This window comes from Drosophila bipectinata, chromosome 4 (assembly GCF_030179905.1).
Source record: "Drosophila bipectinata strain 14024-0381.07 chromosome 4, DbipHiC1v2, whole genome shotgun sequence".
NCBI lineage: Eukaryota > Metazoa > Arthropoda > Insecta > Diptera > Drosophilidae > Drosophila > Drosophila bipectinata.
Window position 1 is genome coordinate 19,147,260 of NC_091740.1, and position 20,283 is coordinate 19,167,542.

General features: G+C 42.4%; 1 protein-coding gene across 1 annotated transcript; it reads right to left on the bottom strand.

Moving 5' to 3' along the window:
• Positions 1-17,207: 17,207 nt before the first annotated feature.
• LOC138926927 (uncharacterized) lies at positions 17,208-18,144 on the bottom strand. The gene is made up of 2 exons (XM_070282542.1): positions 17,992-18,144; positions 17,208-17,927 (listed from the first exon to the last, which is right to left on the bottom strand). The coding sequence occupies exons 1-2, from the start codon at positions 18,142-18,144 to the stop codon at positions 17,208-17,210; spliced, it is 873 nt and encodes a 290-aa protein (XP_070138643.1).
• Positions 18,145-20,283: the final 2,139 nt, after the last annotated feature.

The window sequence follows — 20,283 nt, forward strand, 5'->3', positions numbered from 1 at the left end:
TGGTCCGTTATTAGTCTCGCAGCAATCTCTCCTTCCTTTGTCCGTTATTCGTCTCGCAGCGTGGTTCCACGTGGCATAGGTTAATAGCCGTTTGTTTCAGATTAATTTGAGCCCAATTGTTAGTTCCAAATCAATTCAAATTCCATTCATTGGCACATTTAACAACAGGTTCCCCTCATGGGCCACCAAAAATGTTGTGACTGCGCCGATAGACGGGAGTCAATGATTAGCAGAAGTCTGCTATGGGGACTTTGCTGTTGCCGTTTTATAAAAACACAGGGTTGGATATGTCACTGAATTTAATTTGAATTGATTTTAGATATAACAAAATGTGTAATGTGTAATGGGTAAATGTAACAAAAAATGTGTGTGTTCAGTCGTAAGCTTAGAAGTCGTAAGGAAGAAACTAGAGACGTCCCGCTTTCCAAAGGGACGGGGTCTCGAGATCGATAGCCACCAATCAGGTATCGATTGTAGGGTTGTGGTATGCCCTAACAACGTAATGAACATTACGACAACGAAAATGACCGTACACCGTCCTCATCCTTCTTCCGCTCCATGTGGGAACGCCGACTATTTCCAAGTCGCTCTCGTCAGACGAGACGATCATCGTTGCTTCTGACCTGTTGCTCATGTTGCTTCGTTGATTCGATTTTTTTGAATAGACCGTGCTCCTCCCAGCCGCCGCCTTTTATAGCACATCCAACTCCCGCTACTGGATATGCCCCGTTACTGTTCCGTGACTGGACCTGTTAAAGCTCCCGTTACTGGACATGTCCCGTTTTCCAATGTGCAGTCCTCTTGTGCACTTGTGCAGGTTTAGTGTTGCCGTTCTATTCCTCCTTCGCCGGTGATCCCATGTCTTGGCACTTCAGCTCACTCACGTGTGCCCTCTTCTCTTTGTTGGTTCTTCCGTGCCGTATGATGACAATTACCGGCGACACGAAGTTGACGACCGTGTAGGGCCCATCGTACCGCGGCGCTAGTTTTGCTGCGAATCCCTCTGCCGCCTTCGATAAATGGTAAGTTGTAATGCCTCGCCTGGTCCTGGGCCGCCCGCTCCATGTTCCTCTGCACTATTTCGAAGACTTCCTTCAACTTCTTCGCGTTCTCCGTGGGCGTTCCTTGCCCAACTCCGGTGCCTAACGCGTTTTCGTCGAACAACGCTCTTGGCATCCTGGGCTTCCTGCCCTGCGTTACAAAGCAAGGCGAATTTCCTGTCGACTCTGACACTGCCGAGTTCACTGCCAGCATGAGCTCTGGCCAGTGCTCGTCCCAAGTCCTCTAGTCCTCCCCAGCGAACTGGGGGATCATCGTTTTGATCGTTCTATTCGCCCTTTCTGTTGGGTTTTCTTGGGGCGTATATGGTGCGGTGAACTGGTGGCGCACGCCAAGCTCCCCGAGGAACTTCTTAAAGCTGCGGCTGGTGAATTGTACGCCGTTATCCGTTACCATCACCTTCGGAACTCCATACCGAGCGACAATCCTTTCTCTGATTGCCTTTTGCAGTGCCTCGGTAGTTGCTTTCCGCAGTGGAACTATCTCCGTCCACTTCGAAAACCGGTCCATCATTACCAAAACCATTGTATTCCCGTGTTTAGATCTTGGCAATGGACCCACGAAGTCCGCACACAGCTTTGCCCAGGGCTCTTCCGTGACCTGTGTCAGCATTTGTCCTGCTGCTTGCATCTGGCATGGTTTATCCTTTCTTCACTTCCATGCAAGGCTACCTGCCGTGTTCGGGAATGAACCAACTTGTCTACACGACCCTGGGTTTCCGGAGGAAGGTCCAGCAATGGATCCTTTCCTTATTTTCTTATTCGCTCTTCTCGCTCTTGGCTGTCGGACTCTCCAAAGGCGGTCCTTCAACTCAAACAAAACCCGAATCCTTTTTAGAAACGCTCTAACACTTGAATGGCGGACTCACCACAGGCGGTCCTCCAACTCAACGCTACAAGCTTCCTAAAAAGACTCGTCCCGAGCCGCTCCAATGGGCCTCCTTTTATACTGACTGGAGCGCCCGTTAATCCTCCTGGATTCTGCTCCTGCCGTTAATCCTGCTTCCAGAATCACGCCACTTTCCCGTTGGCGGGTCGCTGTCCGTGGCCCCTCGTCTCCCCCGGCCACGGATCTCTGCTGCTGGTGCGTGGTGCACCGGTGGGCTTCCAGGGCCCGTTGCACTCTTCGTCGAAACCCCTCCCCCCTCTGCTCCTTGCCGCTCACCCCGCCACACTTTCTAAGGCACGCCTGCACATCGTGCTGATTCCCCACTGGACTACTTTCCCAACGTTGCCCCAGGACCCGTTACGTTCCACGTCGATTCCTTCTTCCCCCGGGTGGCGCCGTTTACCCTTTCACCTGCCACCGTTACGTTCCACGTAGATTCCGTCCTCCCACGGGTAGCCCTTCGCCAGAACCCACGGTAACTGGCTTTCACCTTTCCCCCCAACCCCCCGTACTGATCCTGGCGACGTTCCCTTGGGCTGCCCGGGTTGTTGACCGGTGGTTGACCGGTGGTTGACCCCCTTTTTCCGCCTCCTCGGCCCCCGGCTATCTGTCTTCGCGTGTGGGGAGACTAAATCTCCTCACACGGTTCAGCAGCGACGATAGGGTGGGCGCAGCGACCGCGTCCTGCGAGGGCCCTCGAGGAGAGGCGGAAAATGACCTAGGCGCGGATGGCGCGGGCGGACGGCACCCAATGGGTGGCGGACGAATGCAGTGGAGCACTTGACGGCTGCCGAGAGAGCGAGACACCCCGTGTACTGTCTCCCGCGGGCGGTGACCGGTGCTCCTTGGTCACGGGGTGCAGCAGCGTGTGGTGATCCTGACCACACGTCATACAGCCGTCCCCACGCCGACAGGATCCGTCGGAGTGCTCGTGGGCCAGGCAGCTCGAGCAGTAGCGGTTCACGAGAACCGCTCGGAGCCGCTCCTCGGGACTAAGGCGTAGAAAGCGCCGACACTTCTTCAAGGGATGGATCCCATTGCAGACTCGGCATCGGTAGGATTGTGTACCTCGAGTACATCTGCTCTCCAGTGACTGGGCGTTGCGTGGGCGTGGCGACATCGCGTGTGGCGTGGCGAATATGACCTTGGAATCCAGAATTTGGCCCGGATCAGTCTGATCATCAGCTGATTGCCACCGTGCAGCGTGATGCGATGTGTAAATCGAAGAAGGAGTCGAGACAGAATTGTGCTCGCATCCTGAATCGAAACCCTGAACCAGTGAGTCACCGAGGCTGCGGGCAACTCGTGCGGAAAAAACAGACACGCTGCGGGGGTTACCTGGAGACAATCGGCCTGTCAGCACCCATCCAAAAATGGTCTCCTGACCGAGAAGCGATCCGCAGATGTTAGCCTTGGAATTACCGAGGAGAATGGACGGAAGAATGTTAGCTCCTAATAACACATCGATTTGGGAGCTCTCAAAGAAGTTGGGGTCCGCCAGGGTAATATTGGGCAGCCCCTTGAGACGATCTCGCGAAATCGGATATGATGGCAGATTTCCTGCCAACTGCGGAAGAACGTAAGCCGCAGTCTCTAATTGTAGCCCGGGTCTTGACGGCGACCGAATAGAGAAATGGCACAATTTAGTAGACTGCGCGGAAATGGTTTGATTAAGGCCGGAAACTTGGGCTTGAATCGTCTTGAAGGGAGGCTTGACGAGGTTGAACAGTAGTTCCGTTATGAACGTCGCTTCGGACCCTGAGTCTATTAGTGCTCGTGTCTGGACGGTGCACCCCAAATGGCACACGTTGATAAGGGCCGTTCTCAGTAGGACTGCTCCTGACCCGGAAGCGAAACACACCTGCACATTCGACTGATCCTCTGAGCCGTTTGCTGGTGTAGGCGGACTTGGAGCGGTAGGCGGCATAAGCGGACTTGGAGCGGTGGCGAACGGATTGCCGCGGTGCAGGAGGGTGTGGTGTCGGCTGTGGCATGTGAAACATGTACGGGCGCTTGTGCAGTCTCGCTGCTGGTGCCCTCGGCCAAAACAGTTTAAACATAACTGCTTCCTTGTAATGTAGTCAAAGCGCCCATTTACATCCATATTTAGGAACCGCGGACATAAGCGAATGGGGTGGTCCTCCCTCGAACAGAGATCGCAGCCCTTTTGGCCCGGAACCACTCGAGTCTCGTGTGAATTGAGCCTCCGAGCAGGGGCAATAGGGATACCCGACCTTGGCGGAAGTTCCCCGGAGCCACTAGGCCTGACGTCGTCGATTGCCTCTAGAGTGCGATGGCGCTCTGTCAGGAAGTTATCTAATTCCTTCCATGTTGGAATTTCGGCCTTGTTATGAACGGATTGCTCCCACATGGAAAGTGTGACTTTGGGGAGCTTTGACGAAATCATAAACACCAGGAGGCAGTCCCAAGCTTCAACATTGATGGCGGACATTGCTAGGGCTGTCAGACAACTCTGAATGGTGGCTTGGAGCTCCTTCAGCGCGACCCCGGACTCTTGCGAAATAGCCTGGAGGTTGAAAAGGATTTTCAACTGGCTATTGACCAGTAGCCGCCGGTTCTCAAAGCGGTCTGTGAGGCTTTGCCAAGCGACGACAAACCCCTCATGGGTAAGCGGAGCCTTGGAAACAATGGCGTGGGCGTCACCACTTGTTTTGGACAGCAAGTGGAACAACCTCTCTACCGGGGTGAGCCGCGAGTTTTGGATGTAAATGGCCGTAAACAAGTCTCGGAAGGTGGGCCACCGAAGATAGTCCCCCGCGAAGACCTCAGTATCCACCGGAGGTAACCGGCAACCTGTAGACGCGGGCGTGTGTATATTGACGGAAGTCTGAGTGGATTGGGAGGCAATTTTCTCCCGAAGCTGGGCAATACACCTCGAATAGACGGAGTAACAGTAGCTGTACTTCGCTTCCAGCACTGTCGAGGCGGCCGCATTGTCGTCGGACACGGCTAGCAAATCGGAGCAGCTCTCATAGCTCTTCTCCACCTTCTCCCATAGTGCCCGAATTTGGTCGTGATGGACTTCGCACATGTATTGGGAGCCTATTTCCGTTTCTGGGGCGCCCGGAGTACTTATGTTAGCCTCAAATTGGCTAATTCGATCTGTTGTGGCGATGAACTTTTTCAACGCCACTTCGACCGCACTTGAAGCCATTTTTGCAACGGAGCGAGTCTGCCTCTGTGAAGGACCGGGGGTTGTATTGACGGATTCGTCACTCCTTGCCCTTGGACTGGCACTGGTAGCCTTAGGCTTCAAAAGAGGCGTCCGCGGAGATGCGGATTGAGATCTGTCCAAACGGATGGCTGGGATCGAACGCGGCTTTTTGTCGTCTCCCGTGGGCATTCTCAGAGTCCAATTCGCTGGTCAGCGCTTGTCGACTGACTCGCGCAACAGGTGCCTCGTACGAAGAGGTGGGCGGTCGCACTAATGTGATGAGAACGGTGAGATCGCGGATGAAAGGCAATTAAAAGGAGCGAGTGCGAACTAGTGGCGCCGATGTGGAAAGGAAAGTCGTTTGCGGCACAATTCGAATATGGAAAGAAAAAATTCAGGCACCAGAAAAAACCCAAAAGGAGACGAGGTTTGCTCGGATTGTAGGCGGATGTTGCCAGATGAGGAGTAGAAGTAGCGTTAGGAAAATGACGGAACGGAAAATGGACAAGGACCGGAAAATTCGTGATCGTTCGGAAAAATAATTGATTACTGTCTATATATGTATGTATGGTTCGACCAGTATGGCTCGTACGTAAATATTTAATTCCTAACTATATTCGAATTTGCGGAGCCGGAAAGGTGAACTAGACTTTGTTTTGGATTGAACACAGAGAAAAAAAAATTAATTAATTTTTGCCTAATTGTCGGATTTAATTATTATGAAAACAGACGGGTGGAGTTGAAAATTTCAATTTTTAATCAATGGAGGTTAAGTAACCCGAAACTGGAACGGTGGAATTGAAACCGCGGCTAGATTCAGAAAGAAGCTCGACAATTAAATTATTTAATTATAATTTTTTTTCGATTATTAAATTTTCGACTTTAATTATTGAGTGGCCGGAAAGGTGAATTAAAAACCCTGGCCCTTTGCTCGGATGGAAAATACGAGTTAAATAAATTTTTGTAGTTATAATTACAAATAAATAAATTTATAATTTATTGATTTTTTTTTTTAATTTGTTTGGTTATATATTTCCTGAAATTGGAGGCAGAAAATATTGAGAAATATATGGGCATGCATGCAAGTAGGGCAAGGGCATGTGGGGCATATGATGGCACAGTAGAACGTCGATAAGTGGACTGTATAGGTTAAATTTTGTCGGTTATATATTTCCTGAAATCGGAGGCAGAAAATATATGGACATGCATGCAGGTACGGATATATGTAAGGGCATGTGGGCATATGTTGGCACAGTGGAGCTTTGATAAGTGGACTGTATAATTGGAGGATTGATTGAGGAAGATAAAAAACAAATATTACGACAGCGGCGGACTGTTCGGTGAATTTGGAAATTCTGGAACTAATTCACACCGGTGGCCAATATTAATTATGCCTTCTTTTTGTCACCACACAATTTCACTGTTCACTTGCGAGTTTTTCGCGGATTAATTGCACCAAAAAAAAATATGTATGTGCGTATGTATGTATGCAGAATTTTAAAATGCTGGCAGAAGAAAATCCAGTAAATATCCGACTCGAAGGACCAATGTTTGTAGGGGGGCGTGGTTGCCGCAAAAAGACTCCAGAATGGGGGTTGAAAATAACAAGTCGGGGGCGTCTTCAGTTCAAGTAAAAAACGCGTTCAGCTTTATTGGCTGCGTACATCGAATTAAAAACTTAACTTAGAAAGAAAACAGGCAACGGTAATAGAAAAGAATACGATTAACCACGACCAACGAAGGAGCGAGAGCGCAAAGAGGGGCGAGCGCGGATGCGCTCTTCAGCGCGGGAGCGCTCTTCAGTGCTGGCGCGCTCTTCAGTGCTGGCGCGCTCTTCAGCGCGGGTGCGCTCTTCAGTGCTGGCGCGCTCTTCAGCGCGGGTGCGCTCTTCAGTGCTGGCGCGCTCTTCAGCGCGGGTGCGCTCTTAAAGTTGCGGCACAACGGCCCCTCACGTAAGCAATATAAGTTATTAAAAGTTATTTATGCAATGCGATTTTAAAAGAAGAGATGTCCATTAAATCAGGTATAATTACTGGTTTTTGTTCATGTTTTAGTATTTCCAAGATGTCATCATTGTTTAAAATTTTGGTATTAAAAACGTCTATTTTTCCTAGAGTGATTGTGTCAATTAAATTTTGCAGATCAAATGTTAATAATCGCAAGCGATGTTTTCGAAGTGGTAGATCTTGATCAATAAATACTTTTTAAAATCATCGGAAAGAGATTCTATTTCTTTGAATAATCGGGAATTAATAATAGACTGCTTATTATTGTTTTCAAATAATTCATTATTTTAATCTGAACTGTAATAAAATGATCATGGTCCGGAGTTCCAGCTAACCATTTCCACACGGTGCCTAACTCATTTATCCTTCTTTTTGATCTAGTTGATATTAATTGCGATAAAATTAGTTCTATTACTTTTATGTCATATTTAATTTTCCATTGTGACCTTTTATTAGTATCCCTTTTAATATTATCTGATTCCAAATTTATTATTTCTTTATAAAAGCTTAAGTTAGTTACATGGAATAAATCTGCGTATTGTCCATAAATAGAAGATATTCGTGACTTGTATAGTCAATTATTTCTGATTTTGTTAATAAAATAAGGTGTAGTATGAGCCCCTGATAAAACATTTTCTGGGAAAGGAAAGAAAAAAAGGTTGATATATACATACTTAGAATTTTATATTATCTTTGTGAATAATTCTATTTCTATTGTTGATTATTATTTTGTTGGGTAAATTTTCTTAAACTATTTGTTTTTTATATCTGGTTTTAAGTTTATTTCTTTCCCCGTGTTTCTTTTCATAGACTACCTACATGATATTCTTTTTCTTTTCGGTTTTCGTTATGTATTTCCAACATTTTCTCTTGAGTATTTTTCAAAAGTTCAGGAATGTTATCGTGCCCTATTTTATTATATAGTACGTCAAAAGATTTTTGGTCCGTTGTAGAATGAATGCTCTGATTATATTATTGAGCGGCTCTTATTACTGTTTCGGAAAAGTCAGTTAAATTAAATTATTCTTTAATGCATCGAGCTAATTCTGTTAATGTAGAATGTGACCTTTCAACTTGTCCGTTTGACGTGCTGTGCCTCGGGTCTGCGTAATGTAAAGTTAAATTGCACCTTTGTGCGAAAGATCTAAATTGGGCCGAGGTAAAGCTCGGTTCATTATCGGCCATTATTAATTTTGCTTGTGGAAAATGTTGAAGAAGTTCCATTACTTTATTTTCGATATTTAATTTATTTTGGTTTATATTTACTACTAGAAATTTTGAGTAAGCGTCAATTCAAGTTATGAAAGTAAGACCTTGCGCGTAATATATGTCAATGTATGTCAATTGGGGTTTCCCCAATTGGAATTTTTATTGGGTGCCTGTTATATTTATTTTCGTTACAAATCACACAATTTTTAATATATTCTTTTAATTTTTATACCCTTGCAGAGGGTATTATAATTTTGTCCAAAAGTGTGCAACGCAGTGAGACATCTCCGACCCTATAAAGTATATATATTCTTGATCAGGATCACCTCCTGAGTTGATACGAGTATGTCCGTCTGTCTGTCCGTCTGTCTTCTGTCCGTTTCTACGCGGTCTCTCACTTTAAAAGCTATCGTCTTGAAACTCACACATCCTTCTTTCCTTTGCACGCAGTATATAAGTCGGAACGGCCCGGATCGGCCGACTATATCCTATAGCTGCCATATAACTGATTGATCGGAAATGGTATTTGGTAGAAATATCAACTTTTGTATTTTTGAAGATAGAAGCTTGGGACATTTTTTTAGATTTTTTATTTTATTTAATTGGTTTTATTATGATGTAATCATAAGAATCGGCCAACTATATCCGATGTTTGCGATATATATCCGGTTTTAACTGCAAGGGCATATCAACTTCGGCTCCGCCCGAAGTTATTATTAAATTTTGTGGTATAGGTTTGAAGTTTTTAAGAAAATTAAGATTTTTTTTAAATTATCAGTGTTGAGTTCGTTAAGGAGATTTAATTGGTTTGTGTTTTTGAAGATAGATAGTTTAGTAAGAAGGAGTGATGGGCATGAATTTAATAGTTTGGGTAAGGTATTGTCGCATTGGCAGAAGGGGCAGGGTGAGGTTTGGTTTTGATTGAAGTTGTGCTCGTGTGTAAGTTTTGTGTGGCCTAGTCTAAGGCGTATTATTTTAATTTGATCGAGTCTGCTCGATTTGGGATGGTAGGATCTGCAATAATTGTCGATGTTTGAATTGTCTTTGTTAATGTTTTTATACCATTGATTGCAGTGTTCTATGTTTAGTTTATTTCTTGTTAGGAATTCTAGTTTTAAGTGTCTGTTTATGTCTGTTAAATTTATGTTTGGGGTGTAAATAAGGGGCATGCTGCATGTCGATTTTGCTGTTTGGTCGGCTAGCTCGTTGCCTGCTATGCCTACATGACCAGGGATGCACAATATTTTAATTTTTGGGGCTAGTTTTGTAAGGAGTGATCTAATTTTGTTGGGGTACAAATTGTTGTTATTTGTGTTTCTTATGGCGTCAATTGCTGAGAGAGAGTCAGAGCAGATCATGAGCTTTCCTCTTGTGCTTTTGACTTGGTCGATCGCTACTAATATGGCTATTATTTCTGCGGAGAGTACTGATGAGTGGGGTGGTAGGATACCATATTTAATAATATAAGTATCTGTTGTGATAGCATTTGATATAGTGGAGTTCATTTTTGATCCATCCGTGAATATGAATTTGTGTGTTTTATGGCTGTCTTTGGTATGTTCGTATAGTTTCATGTATGTATCTGGTGTTGTGGTTTGTTTCTTATGCGCTCTAAATTTTGTGTCTATGAGGTTTGGGAGATCCCAAGGTGGCTGGTATTTGTGTAGTTTAACTGGTTCGTAGGGTAGGTTTAGTGCTTGGCAGAGGTTTATTGTGCGGTCTATGGCTGATGTATTCTTTTTTGATTTACTTTGTTTGACAAGTTTGTGTATTGGTGTATCTTTGGAAAATATAAGGTTTTTTGTGAGTTTGGCTGTTTGAAGGTCTCGTTTTTGCTCCCAATGGGAGGATGTTGGCTTCGTATAGCAAGTTATTTATGGGTGTGGTTCGGTAGGCGCCAAGGGCTAGACGAATTGCGGTGTTAAATGGGGTTTTTAATTTGTTAAGCACGCTTTTCGGAGCCTGTCCGTATAGAAACAGGCCATATTCGATTTTTGCTATGACTGTTGCTTTCCCGTGGAGTAGTGTTTGAGTGTTGCAATTGAATTTGAGGTTGGAAAGGCATTTTATGATATTCAATTTTTGGTGTATTGATGGAAGAAGTGATTTTATGTGTGTGTCCCATTTGTATTTACTATTTATGGTTATCCCTAAGATTTTGAGTGCTGTTACTTGTTTTATTGGTATATTACTACAGCTTATGGTGCTAGTGCAATTGTGTTTTTGGCATATATGGAGGTGTTGGCATTTAGCTAAGGATAGAGATGCCCCTGAATATGAGCACCAGTTGCTTATATCATGTAAAAGGTTGTCTAGGTTAAAATTAAGGTGTTTCTTGTTTCTGAAGTTTATAATAAGGAAAAAATCATCGGCGTAAGCGTTAAATTTAATCTCTTTGTGTAGAGATATTACGTTTGAGAGTTTATTGTATGCGGTGAGAACCGATGATTACCGATATAGGTGATCCTTGTGGGATACCGTTGGATAATGGGAGTGAATTTGACATGTGCGGACCGACTCTGACTATTATTTTACGTTTGAGCATAAGATTTTTGACATAATTGATTATTTTAGGGCCTGTTTTCCATTCCTGGAGTTGATCAATTATAGTGTGCACACCTACTCGATCAAAGGCTCTTGAAAAGTCAAGAGTGACGAGGGAGGTGTGCCTTTTCGACTTCGTTATGAGATGGTCTATGTATAGGAGACTATCCGAAGTCGATTTGACTTTTTTGAAGCCGAATTGGTTTGTGTTTAAAAGTTTGTTGTGGGTCACAAACCACCAAAGTCTTTTCGCTATGATTTTGTCCAGTGTTTTTGCTAAGCAGCAATTGAGGGAAATGGGTCTGTACGAGGAGATGTTTGTTTTGTCAGTTTTTGGTTTAAGTATTGGTATGATTAAGCTTATTTTGTAGGCTTGAGGTATGTGGCTGTCGAAAATTTGATTAAAGAGGTTTTTAATTCTGTTTTTAGTGGTAAGGGAGCTGTTGCGTATCATTTCGTACGAAATTCTGTTTAATCCTGGAGTGGATCCTTTAAGTGTTTGTAGTGCTGCAATTAATTCAAGGTGACTTATGTTTTCCTCGATAGTTTTGGCTGTTGAGGTCGGTGTATAATTGGTTGTGTTGACTTTATATTTGTTATTTCGGAATTCGTCTGAGAAGTTTAGGTCGCTTGAGAGCTCTGAGAAGTGTTGCGAGAGAGAGTTGGCTATTTCGAGAGTATCTGTTGTTGTAGTGTTGTTTTTGGGATTATGTATGTCGTGGATTTGTTTGCTTGGGTTAAGACCGCAGAAACGTCTTATGTTGCTCCATATTTTGGATGAAGGGGTTTCTGGTTGTATGGTGGATGTAAAGGATCTGGAAGCTTCGATTTTACTTTTTTTGATTTCGAACTTTTACTTGGCGTTTAAGCGTCTGTAGTTTATAACATTTGTAAGGTTGATGTTGCGATTAAGTGCTTTCCAAGCTAATTGTTTTTCTTTTTTTAGCTGTGCCAGTTTTTTGTTCCACCAGGGAACCTTGTAGGGCTTTGTATTTGCTGAGGTTTGTGGGATGGAAATGTTTGCGCTATGTAATATAATTTTGTTAATTTGTGCGGCTTCTTTGTTGATGTTTAGTGAAGTGGGGAAAATTTCGTTATTTTTGTGTGTGAGAGTCTCGTATTGCTCCCAGTTGGCTTTTTTTAATATAAAAAATGGTTTTGAGAATTTGTTTATAGTGTTTGGAGGGAATAAAGAGATAACTAACGGAAAATGGTCGCTGCCATGGAGATCATTAAGTATTTCCCACTTGGTGTGCGGGGCTAGTGTTGCTGAGCAAAGTGAAAGGTCGATATGCGTGTATGTGTAAGGTTAGTAAGGTTACGTTATGTACAACATTTAGTAAGGTTAGCTGTGTGTTGTCAATAAATTGTTGTATTGTTTTTCCTCGAGAGTATGCTTTCGGGGAACCCCAGGCAGGGTGCAATCCGTTAAAGTCTCCTAGAATTAGTGATGGTTTTTGGTTATTATACAAAGTGTCTTCAAGCATTTTGTTTGTGACAGTTCTGTTTGGGGCAATGTATGTTGTCTTTATGTGCATGATCTTTTTGGATTTAATGTGTATTGCTAGAGCTTCAAGGTCGTTTGGAATGTTTACTATGGAATATTGAATTGACTTTTGGACTAATAGCGCTACATCGCCAAATCTATTGGTGGCTATGTTTGTTAGTAGAGTGTAATTTATTGGAGTTGGTATATTTTTAGTATATTGTATGTGAGTTTCTTGAAGTGTAATGATATGCGGAGAGTATTTTTTAATCAGGATAAGGAGATTATTATAGTTATTTGTATATCCTTGAATGTTCCATTGAATTAAAATTAGTGACATACTGGTAGTGTGAAAAGTTCTAGGGTTAAACCTTAAAGTATAGGAGATCAGTGGCTTTTAAACCGATTCGCTGTCGCTGTTAGTGGAATGTTTGTTTTTGTTAGAGGATTTGGCTTTTGATTTAGGTGGTTTGAAGTAAGTACACAAAGGGTTTGACTTATCTTTAGGGAAAATTTTTAGTTTAAGGTCCTTTGTGAGTTGAGATCCGTATGAGGTTGTTATTCTGGTGGGGTTCATGTTGTCCGTTTCCATGGCTTCGGTGTCGTCCTGGTCGTGTTGGTTGTGTTTTTGGAGTATTTTTTCCGGTGCCGGTGTTGTTTTGGTTGATGCAGATGAGGTTGAAGGTGTGTTTGATTGGCTGTGATCGCAGGATGTGGATGTAGTTTGTGCATTTGAAGATGTTGATGTGAGCGTATTTGGAGATCGAGTTCTTATTGTGGTTGTGGTGTTTGTAAATGTGTTTGCATAAGAGTTTCTTGTTTTGTATCCGTGTCGCTCAAAGTAGATACTCAGAGCAGTTTTATGATCGACTTTATCGGTGGTTTTTAGCGGAGGCACTTTCTGCAACGGAGTGGCAGAGGGATATAGTTGCGTACGCGAACAGTTTCATAGCCGACTCGCAGTATTTTAGGGAGTTGATGGGTTTCGAATGTAATTATTATGAGTCCGGTTTCTATTAGGTTGTTGTTGTTGTTGGGGTTGTTGTTGTTGTTGTTGTTGGTGTTTTTGTTGCTGATGGTGTTGCTGTAGTTGTTGGTGTTGGTGTTATTGTTGGTTTTCTGTCTCTTCATTATTTTTTTGACTTCAATTGCACGGTGTTTAAAAATCGAAAGAGGTATTGAGGACAAGGCTGAATTAATACTACTCGCGTCTATAGAATAAAATAAAACTATTCACTCTGTAACAAATAAACGACCCATCGACATAATTCATCATAACTCACATAATTCACTCATCAACTATAAAGTTAACGCAGAAATTAGAGATAAAGTCTCAAATGCATAGAACATCCAACTACAAAGATTAAATAAAACTAGATAAGGCAGAAATTTTCAAGTAGGAGACAAGGTTTTCGTAAAAACAAATAAGTGGTTGGGAAACAAACTTTCAAATTTTTACACCGAGGAAACTATTGAAGCAGACTTGGGGACCACAGTCTTAATAAAAGGGAGGGTGGTCCATAAGGACAATTTGAGGTGATTATAATAAAGTTTATTTTTTCTGTTCTTTTATTTTCAACACCTCAGAATTTGGACGGTCCTCCAGATTTCAATGACTTCGACACAAAGACCCCGGAACAAATAAATATCCTAACAAACACAGTAAACATTTTAGTAAAAAATGCTAAAGTAGAACAGATAAATACAGGAAATTTGTATGAAAAATTGCTATCAAGAAATAGAATAATTATTAAATATTATTATTTAATAGATAATTATTATATTATAATTATTTTGTTGTCAGTTACACTTGCAAAAATTGGAATAATCAACTTCGCAATTTTAGATTCAATTGATTTAAAAAATTTAATCAATGAACATTCTACAAATGTTACTGTTACTGATCTAGTGGAAGTTGCTCAAATTAAAGTTTTATAATAATTTTTTGCACTTTATATTAAAATATCCTAAGCCGTACGTAGCTTGTAAGAAGATAATCTTGCACCCGTTGAAAAAAACGGCACTATTCTTAATTTTGGTGAAGATAATACTATAGCTGGCTGTGAGAAATGCCCTACACAACCTGCGCCCAGCAACTTCCCTCAGGGGGCAATGCACACTGCTCGACTCGCACCAGCCACCTTGAACCCCTAACAATCATCGATGATGGCGTCATCATTCTCAATGACGGAATAGCTACGATCAATGGACAACTGGTAACCGGAACGTTCCTCGTTACATTCGACGACGAGGTAAAAATAAATAACACCATATACCAAAACTTGAAGAGCTACGTTAAAAAATCACCAACCCCCGCTGCATTAACAGTCCTTAACATTACGGACCATCAAGGAATACTGAGCTTACCATACTTACAAAAATTAAATATGAAGAACCTACGTTAAATTGGCAAAATAGAAAAGGCACTGGAAACACGGTCTATAATATCTGGAGTGGCGGCGATCGCCTTCTTGGTCATCTGCTTTACTATTTACAAGCTCTATCAGAAATGCCAGCGAGACCAACGTCAGCGTGACCTTTAAGCTATCATTGACAGCTTCAAGAAGTCCGAGGACGTCCTTCATCCAAGTAAGGGAGGAGTTAACACGGTCTCCCAGCAAAACGGAAGTTCCCAGGCTGATAATGCTTAACAGAATAAAATAATGCAAGGCTAGCGACATCTGCGGACGTTGCACAACGACGTTGCTAAAATCCCAGGCTTCGGTCAGCGCAATCAGCGGGCAATGCACTCCGATGCAACGGCGGCTACCCAACACCATGCATGGGCAGCCGGGGGAGCACTTTTACGGCATAGGGCTAGCTTTCGTTATAAGAATTAATCTACTTAGCAGTTAGTTGAACTTTGGAAATAAACGGTGACGGTCAAACCTCGCAATTACAAAGTCTTCTCATTCGCAGAATAAAATCGCGTCTTAAATAAATCCTAACAAGAAAGGAAAGCTAACTTCGGGCGGAGCCGAAGTTTATATACCCTTGCAGTTAAAACCGGATATATATCGCAAACATCGGATATAGTTGGCCGATCCTTATGGGAATAGGAATATATAATCCAATTTATTACAATACAAAATCTAAAAAAAGTCCCAAACTTCTATCTTCAAAAATACGAAAGTTGATATTTCTACCAAATACCATTTCCGATCGTTCAGTTATATGGCAGCTATGGGATATAGTCGGCCGATCCTAATGAAATTTGGTAGGTTGGATCAACTGACCAAGAATTAAATCTGTACTAAGTTCCAGCTTTCTATCTACAAAAACACGAAAGTTGGGTCATTTCCGATCGTTCAGTTATATGGCAGCTATAGGATATAGTCGGCCGATCCGGGCCGTTCCGACTTATATACTGCGTGCAAAGGAAAGAAGGGTGTGTGCAAAGTTTCAAGACGATAGCTTTAAAACTGAGAGACTAGTTCGCGTAAAAACAGACAGACGGACAGACAGACGGACAGACGGACAGACGGACATGCTCATATCAACTCAGGAGGTGATCCTGATCAAGAATATATATACTTTATAGGGTCGGAGATGTCTCCTTCACTGCGTTGCACACTTTTGACCAAAATTATAATACCCTCTGCAAGGGTATAAAAAGGACATCTTGTTAATTTATATATCACAGTGCGACAAAAAAAAATATTGGAGGAACTTAAAGAGACCTAAAACCGTGTTTGGAATATTTCTAACCCCCCTATAATTGAGGGGGTTAGACCCCCCCCCCTATAATTGCGTGACGCTTCTCATACAAAATAATGTATCCCCGCAAGAATAACTTTATTGTATCGCGGATTCTTATCAGGCCCCCCATCGACGTTAAAAATCATAACTGGTTTCGTATTACCAAAATGATCCTTAGTAATCAGATTGAATTCCGAAATATCAAAAAGTTTGTCTATATCCAAAACGTGAGACCAAGCAGTTGAAGATGAGTGCTTCCCCGATCGTATGGCAATGTAGGTTGGTCCCGAATAAGTAACAGCATCTGAAGTTCCAAAACCGTTCTCTTTGATCACAATACCTGCATAAACTGAAGGTATCAGTTTATGCGCGAGAGCAACGACCCAATCATGATCCGGAAGTCTGACTCGGTACTCCATATTCATCAAAAGTTGGCCTTGTTTTTGAGCCGCTGAAATAATAATATTGCAAGTTGATGGAAAATATAGCAACATTAAGTAATTTTCACTATTTTAACATAGAAAGTATTATTTTTGTAGATTTTATTGAATTCATCTCTTTGTCGAACATTTTACCATGTACCATTTACTTATTTCTATTTGATCTATCTATCTACAATCTATCTCTCATTGATACTCATTGGGAAATGAAAGACGAATTTGAATTTAGTATGAACGTTTAGTCCCATTGGGAAATGAAAGACGAATTTGAATTTAGTATGAACGTTATAAAAAATGTTTATTTCTGCCTGCAGATGAAGCCGGATGATCATCTGATAGACCAGCTTATGGTGCAAGCAGAGACTAAAGTAAATACAGAGAGGGCGGCCCGACTGGTCACTGCGAAGCTAAAGCTCTCGAATAATGGAGAGGGCGGCCCGACCTAGACACTGCGAGCTAAAACTCTCTATAGAAGGCCCGTTGAATCGAGCGGCCGAGAGAGAGTCCGCTTGCGATCAACTAAGCTTTTGTATAAACTTAAGCCTATTAAATAAACATTACCAAACATTAAGTTAACATATTTAAACATTAAAATTACACCGCTGCTGCCTGACCCGACATTCCCCCCTCCGTTGGGGCCTGTCATCCAACTATATTCGTAAGGGGCGAGGTACAGCTTAATCAGCTCCCAGCGAAGCACTTCAACCCGAAGAGGGATCCGCTCCATAGCTCTGCCCAGCGGCCACATCCATAGCCTCCAAAGTCCTGCATCGCTGCTCCAGAAACTCTGCCAGCGACTCCCAAGTAGGGATGGCGTCGGAACTTGAAGAATTTAGACTCTCCTCCCACTTAACCTGGATAATGATGCAGCCGGCTATCTCATTCGTCGAACCCAAATTCTTCAAAGTTTTCATATGGGCATTGAATTTGTCGGATAACCCTCGAAGACCTGTTATTGAATCACCTTCCACTAGAGTGAGGCCAAGAATCTCGTTCACATGAGCCTGAAATAATAAACGACGGCTATTAAATCGTTTCTCCAACAAATTCAGCGCGACATCATAATTCTCATCGGAGACTTCCAAGGAGCGAACTGCTTCGAAAGCGGACTCCCGAAGGCAAGATCGCAACCTTTGCAGCTTTTCCACCTTACTGATGCTCGGATTACCGCTGACGATTGTACAGAAAATCGAGTAAAACTCAGGCCATTCAGAGTATCCACCGCTGAAGGTAGGAAGAGGCAAGGGAGGCAAAGCTTGAAACCTTTGACCTGACCCTGAGTCAACCTGCATGGTGGACATTCCGTTAGCTAGGGTGGAGTGGGCAGCCATTCGGGAAGAGCGAAGGGTCGTCTCGTGCTCAATTTCGGCCTGCATTGTCACTACCAGCTCCGAGACAGTCCATCGGAGCTCACTACTGATCTGCGAAATGTACAATTCCTCAAGCTCCCCATGGATGGCCTTGAAGTCTCTGACCATGTCGCACGTTGAGCATGGCATCGTCCACCTTGGAAACAGGCTGAAGAGCCTGCAAGACTTGGATCCTCTGCAAGTCCTGGAGAATACCCAGGGCCTTGCACTTAAGAATAGCACTACGGGTTGGAGTGGGTGCTCCTGTGTCTGCGCCGCTGAAGTTCATGGTTGATTTATTAAGTTCCGACGAACCCGAAGTAAATAATTCCGGCACCAAATTTTATTGCTCCAAATTTATTTGCCCGCGACGAACACGACTTGTCCCACTGTGCGCTCAGAACCGTAGCGGAATTGTGGAACGTATATATATATGAAGTCTATGCGCGGGCGAATGCACTTGCTTTGTGGAACGTAAATATGTATGTGTGCCTATAATAAATAATTTATCTGGCCACAATTGAACTGCCGTTAGGTTTATGTTTAGTTCTTAGTTTGAATTTGTTTATTATTTTATATAAACCTGATTGCTTATTAGCACCACAACCGTTCATGTAAATTTTGATCTGCACCACATTTGTTTTCGCGGGAATAGTTTGGTTTAGTTTTAATTATATAGCTTTAGTAAATTATAGTTAATAATTTAGTTAATTATATTAACTATATCAAGTCGGGGTCACCAATGTTTGGTCATTGATATTTTTCAATGCCGGGAAATGAAAGACGAATTTGAATTTAGTATGAACGTTATAAAAAATGTTTATTTCTGCCTGCAGATGTAGCCGGATGATCATCTGATAGACCAGCTTATGGTACATGCAGAGACTAAAGTAAATACAGAGAGGGCGGCCCGACTGGTCACTGCGAAGCTAAAGCTCTCGAATAATGGAGAGGGCGGCCCGACCTAGACACTGCGAGCTAAAACTCTCTATAGAAAGCCCGTTGAATCGAGCGGCCGAGAGAGAGTCGGCTTGCGATCAACTAAGCTTTTGTATAAACTTAAGCCTAATAAATAAACATTACCAAACATTACGTTAACATATTTAAACATTAAAATTACACCGCTGCTGCCTGACCCGACACTCTTAAAAATCAAATAAAATTTTACAATTCACACAAGGGTAAATATTACCTGTGATACCTATGGGTACCCAAAACTTATCGTCTTGAAAAATGAAAGCAACTTCATGAGGTCCCAGTGTAGAAGCTAGTTCTTCCAAATGGTGAAGATGTAAATTGTACGTCAACATGTTGTTTGTGTAAATCATTCTGCAGTTTGGCTAATTTCACAGAAACGGTCACAACATGCTTCTTGCCTTCGATTGTATTAGCACGACGAGGTAGCAATCTTGCTTATATCGAAGTTTAATTCCGAAGTTAGCTTTCCATTCTTGTTTCCGCCTTTTTTTAAATTCTTTTCATTTTATTATAGTATAATATGAATATGCATTTTTTCTAAAGATGTTCTTAGTTATGTTAGTAATGCTCTGCCTAATGTCGGGTGTTTGTCAATGGCCGATCTCAACTGTACACTTGCAATGGTGGTGAATAAAAATACATTTTGTGCTTGTGTGCAATATATTAAATATATATAACTGATACGTTAGACGCATATAGCGGGTTCTTCTTTCTTTCCTTAAAGTAAACATCCCTATTATACAATAGTCTGATTGCTTTTAATGTAGACATGTGATCCTTTTTTTAAATCATTTTATTTATTTTTAATCGTTTATTTTTATTTTAGCTATTTTATTGAAGGGTATTGTAATTAAATTAATTAAACTTTGCCTGGCTCATAATCGTTTTCTTTAAGCATTTATTGTGCAGTTTCTATAACTTTCAAAAACAACTTGCACATTGTATAACAGCAATGATTATAAGCAAAAAAAATTTATGATAGTTCGTTTTTATACCCTTGCCGAGGGTATTATAATTTTGGTCAAAAGTGTGCAACGCAGTGAAGGAGACATCTCCGACCCTATAAAGTATATATATTCTTGATCAGGATCACCTCCTGAGTTGATATAAGCATGTCCGTCTGTCCGTCTGTCTGTCTGTTTCTACGCGAACTAGTCTCTCAGTTTTGAAGCTATCGATTTGAAAATTTTGCACACACCCTTCTTTCCTTCGCACGCAGTATAGAAGTCGGAACGACCGGAATCGGCCAACTATATCCTGCCTATAGCTGCCATATAACTGATTGATCGGAAATGGTAAACCTTCGGTGTTTTTAGAGTTAGAGAGTTCAAATTTTACACGAGCGCTATTTTTGGCAAAATAATACGACATGCTTAATTTTCGTAAGGATCGGCCGACTATATCCTATAGCTGCCATATAACTGAACGATCGGAAATGACCCAACTTTCG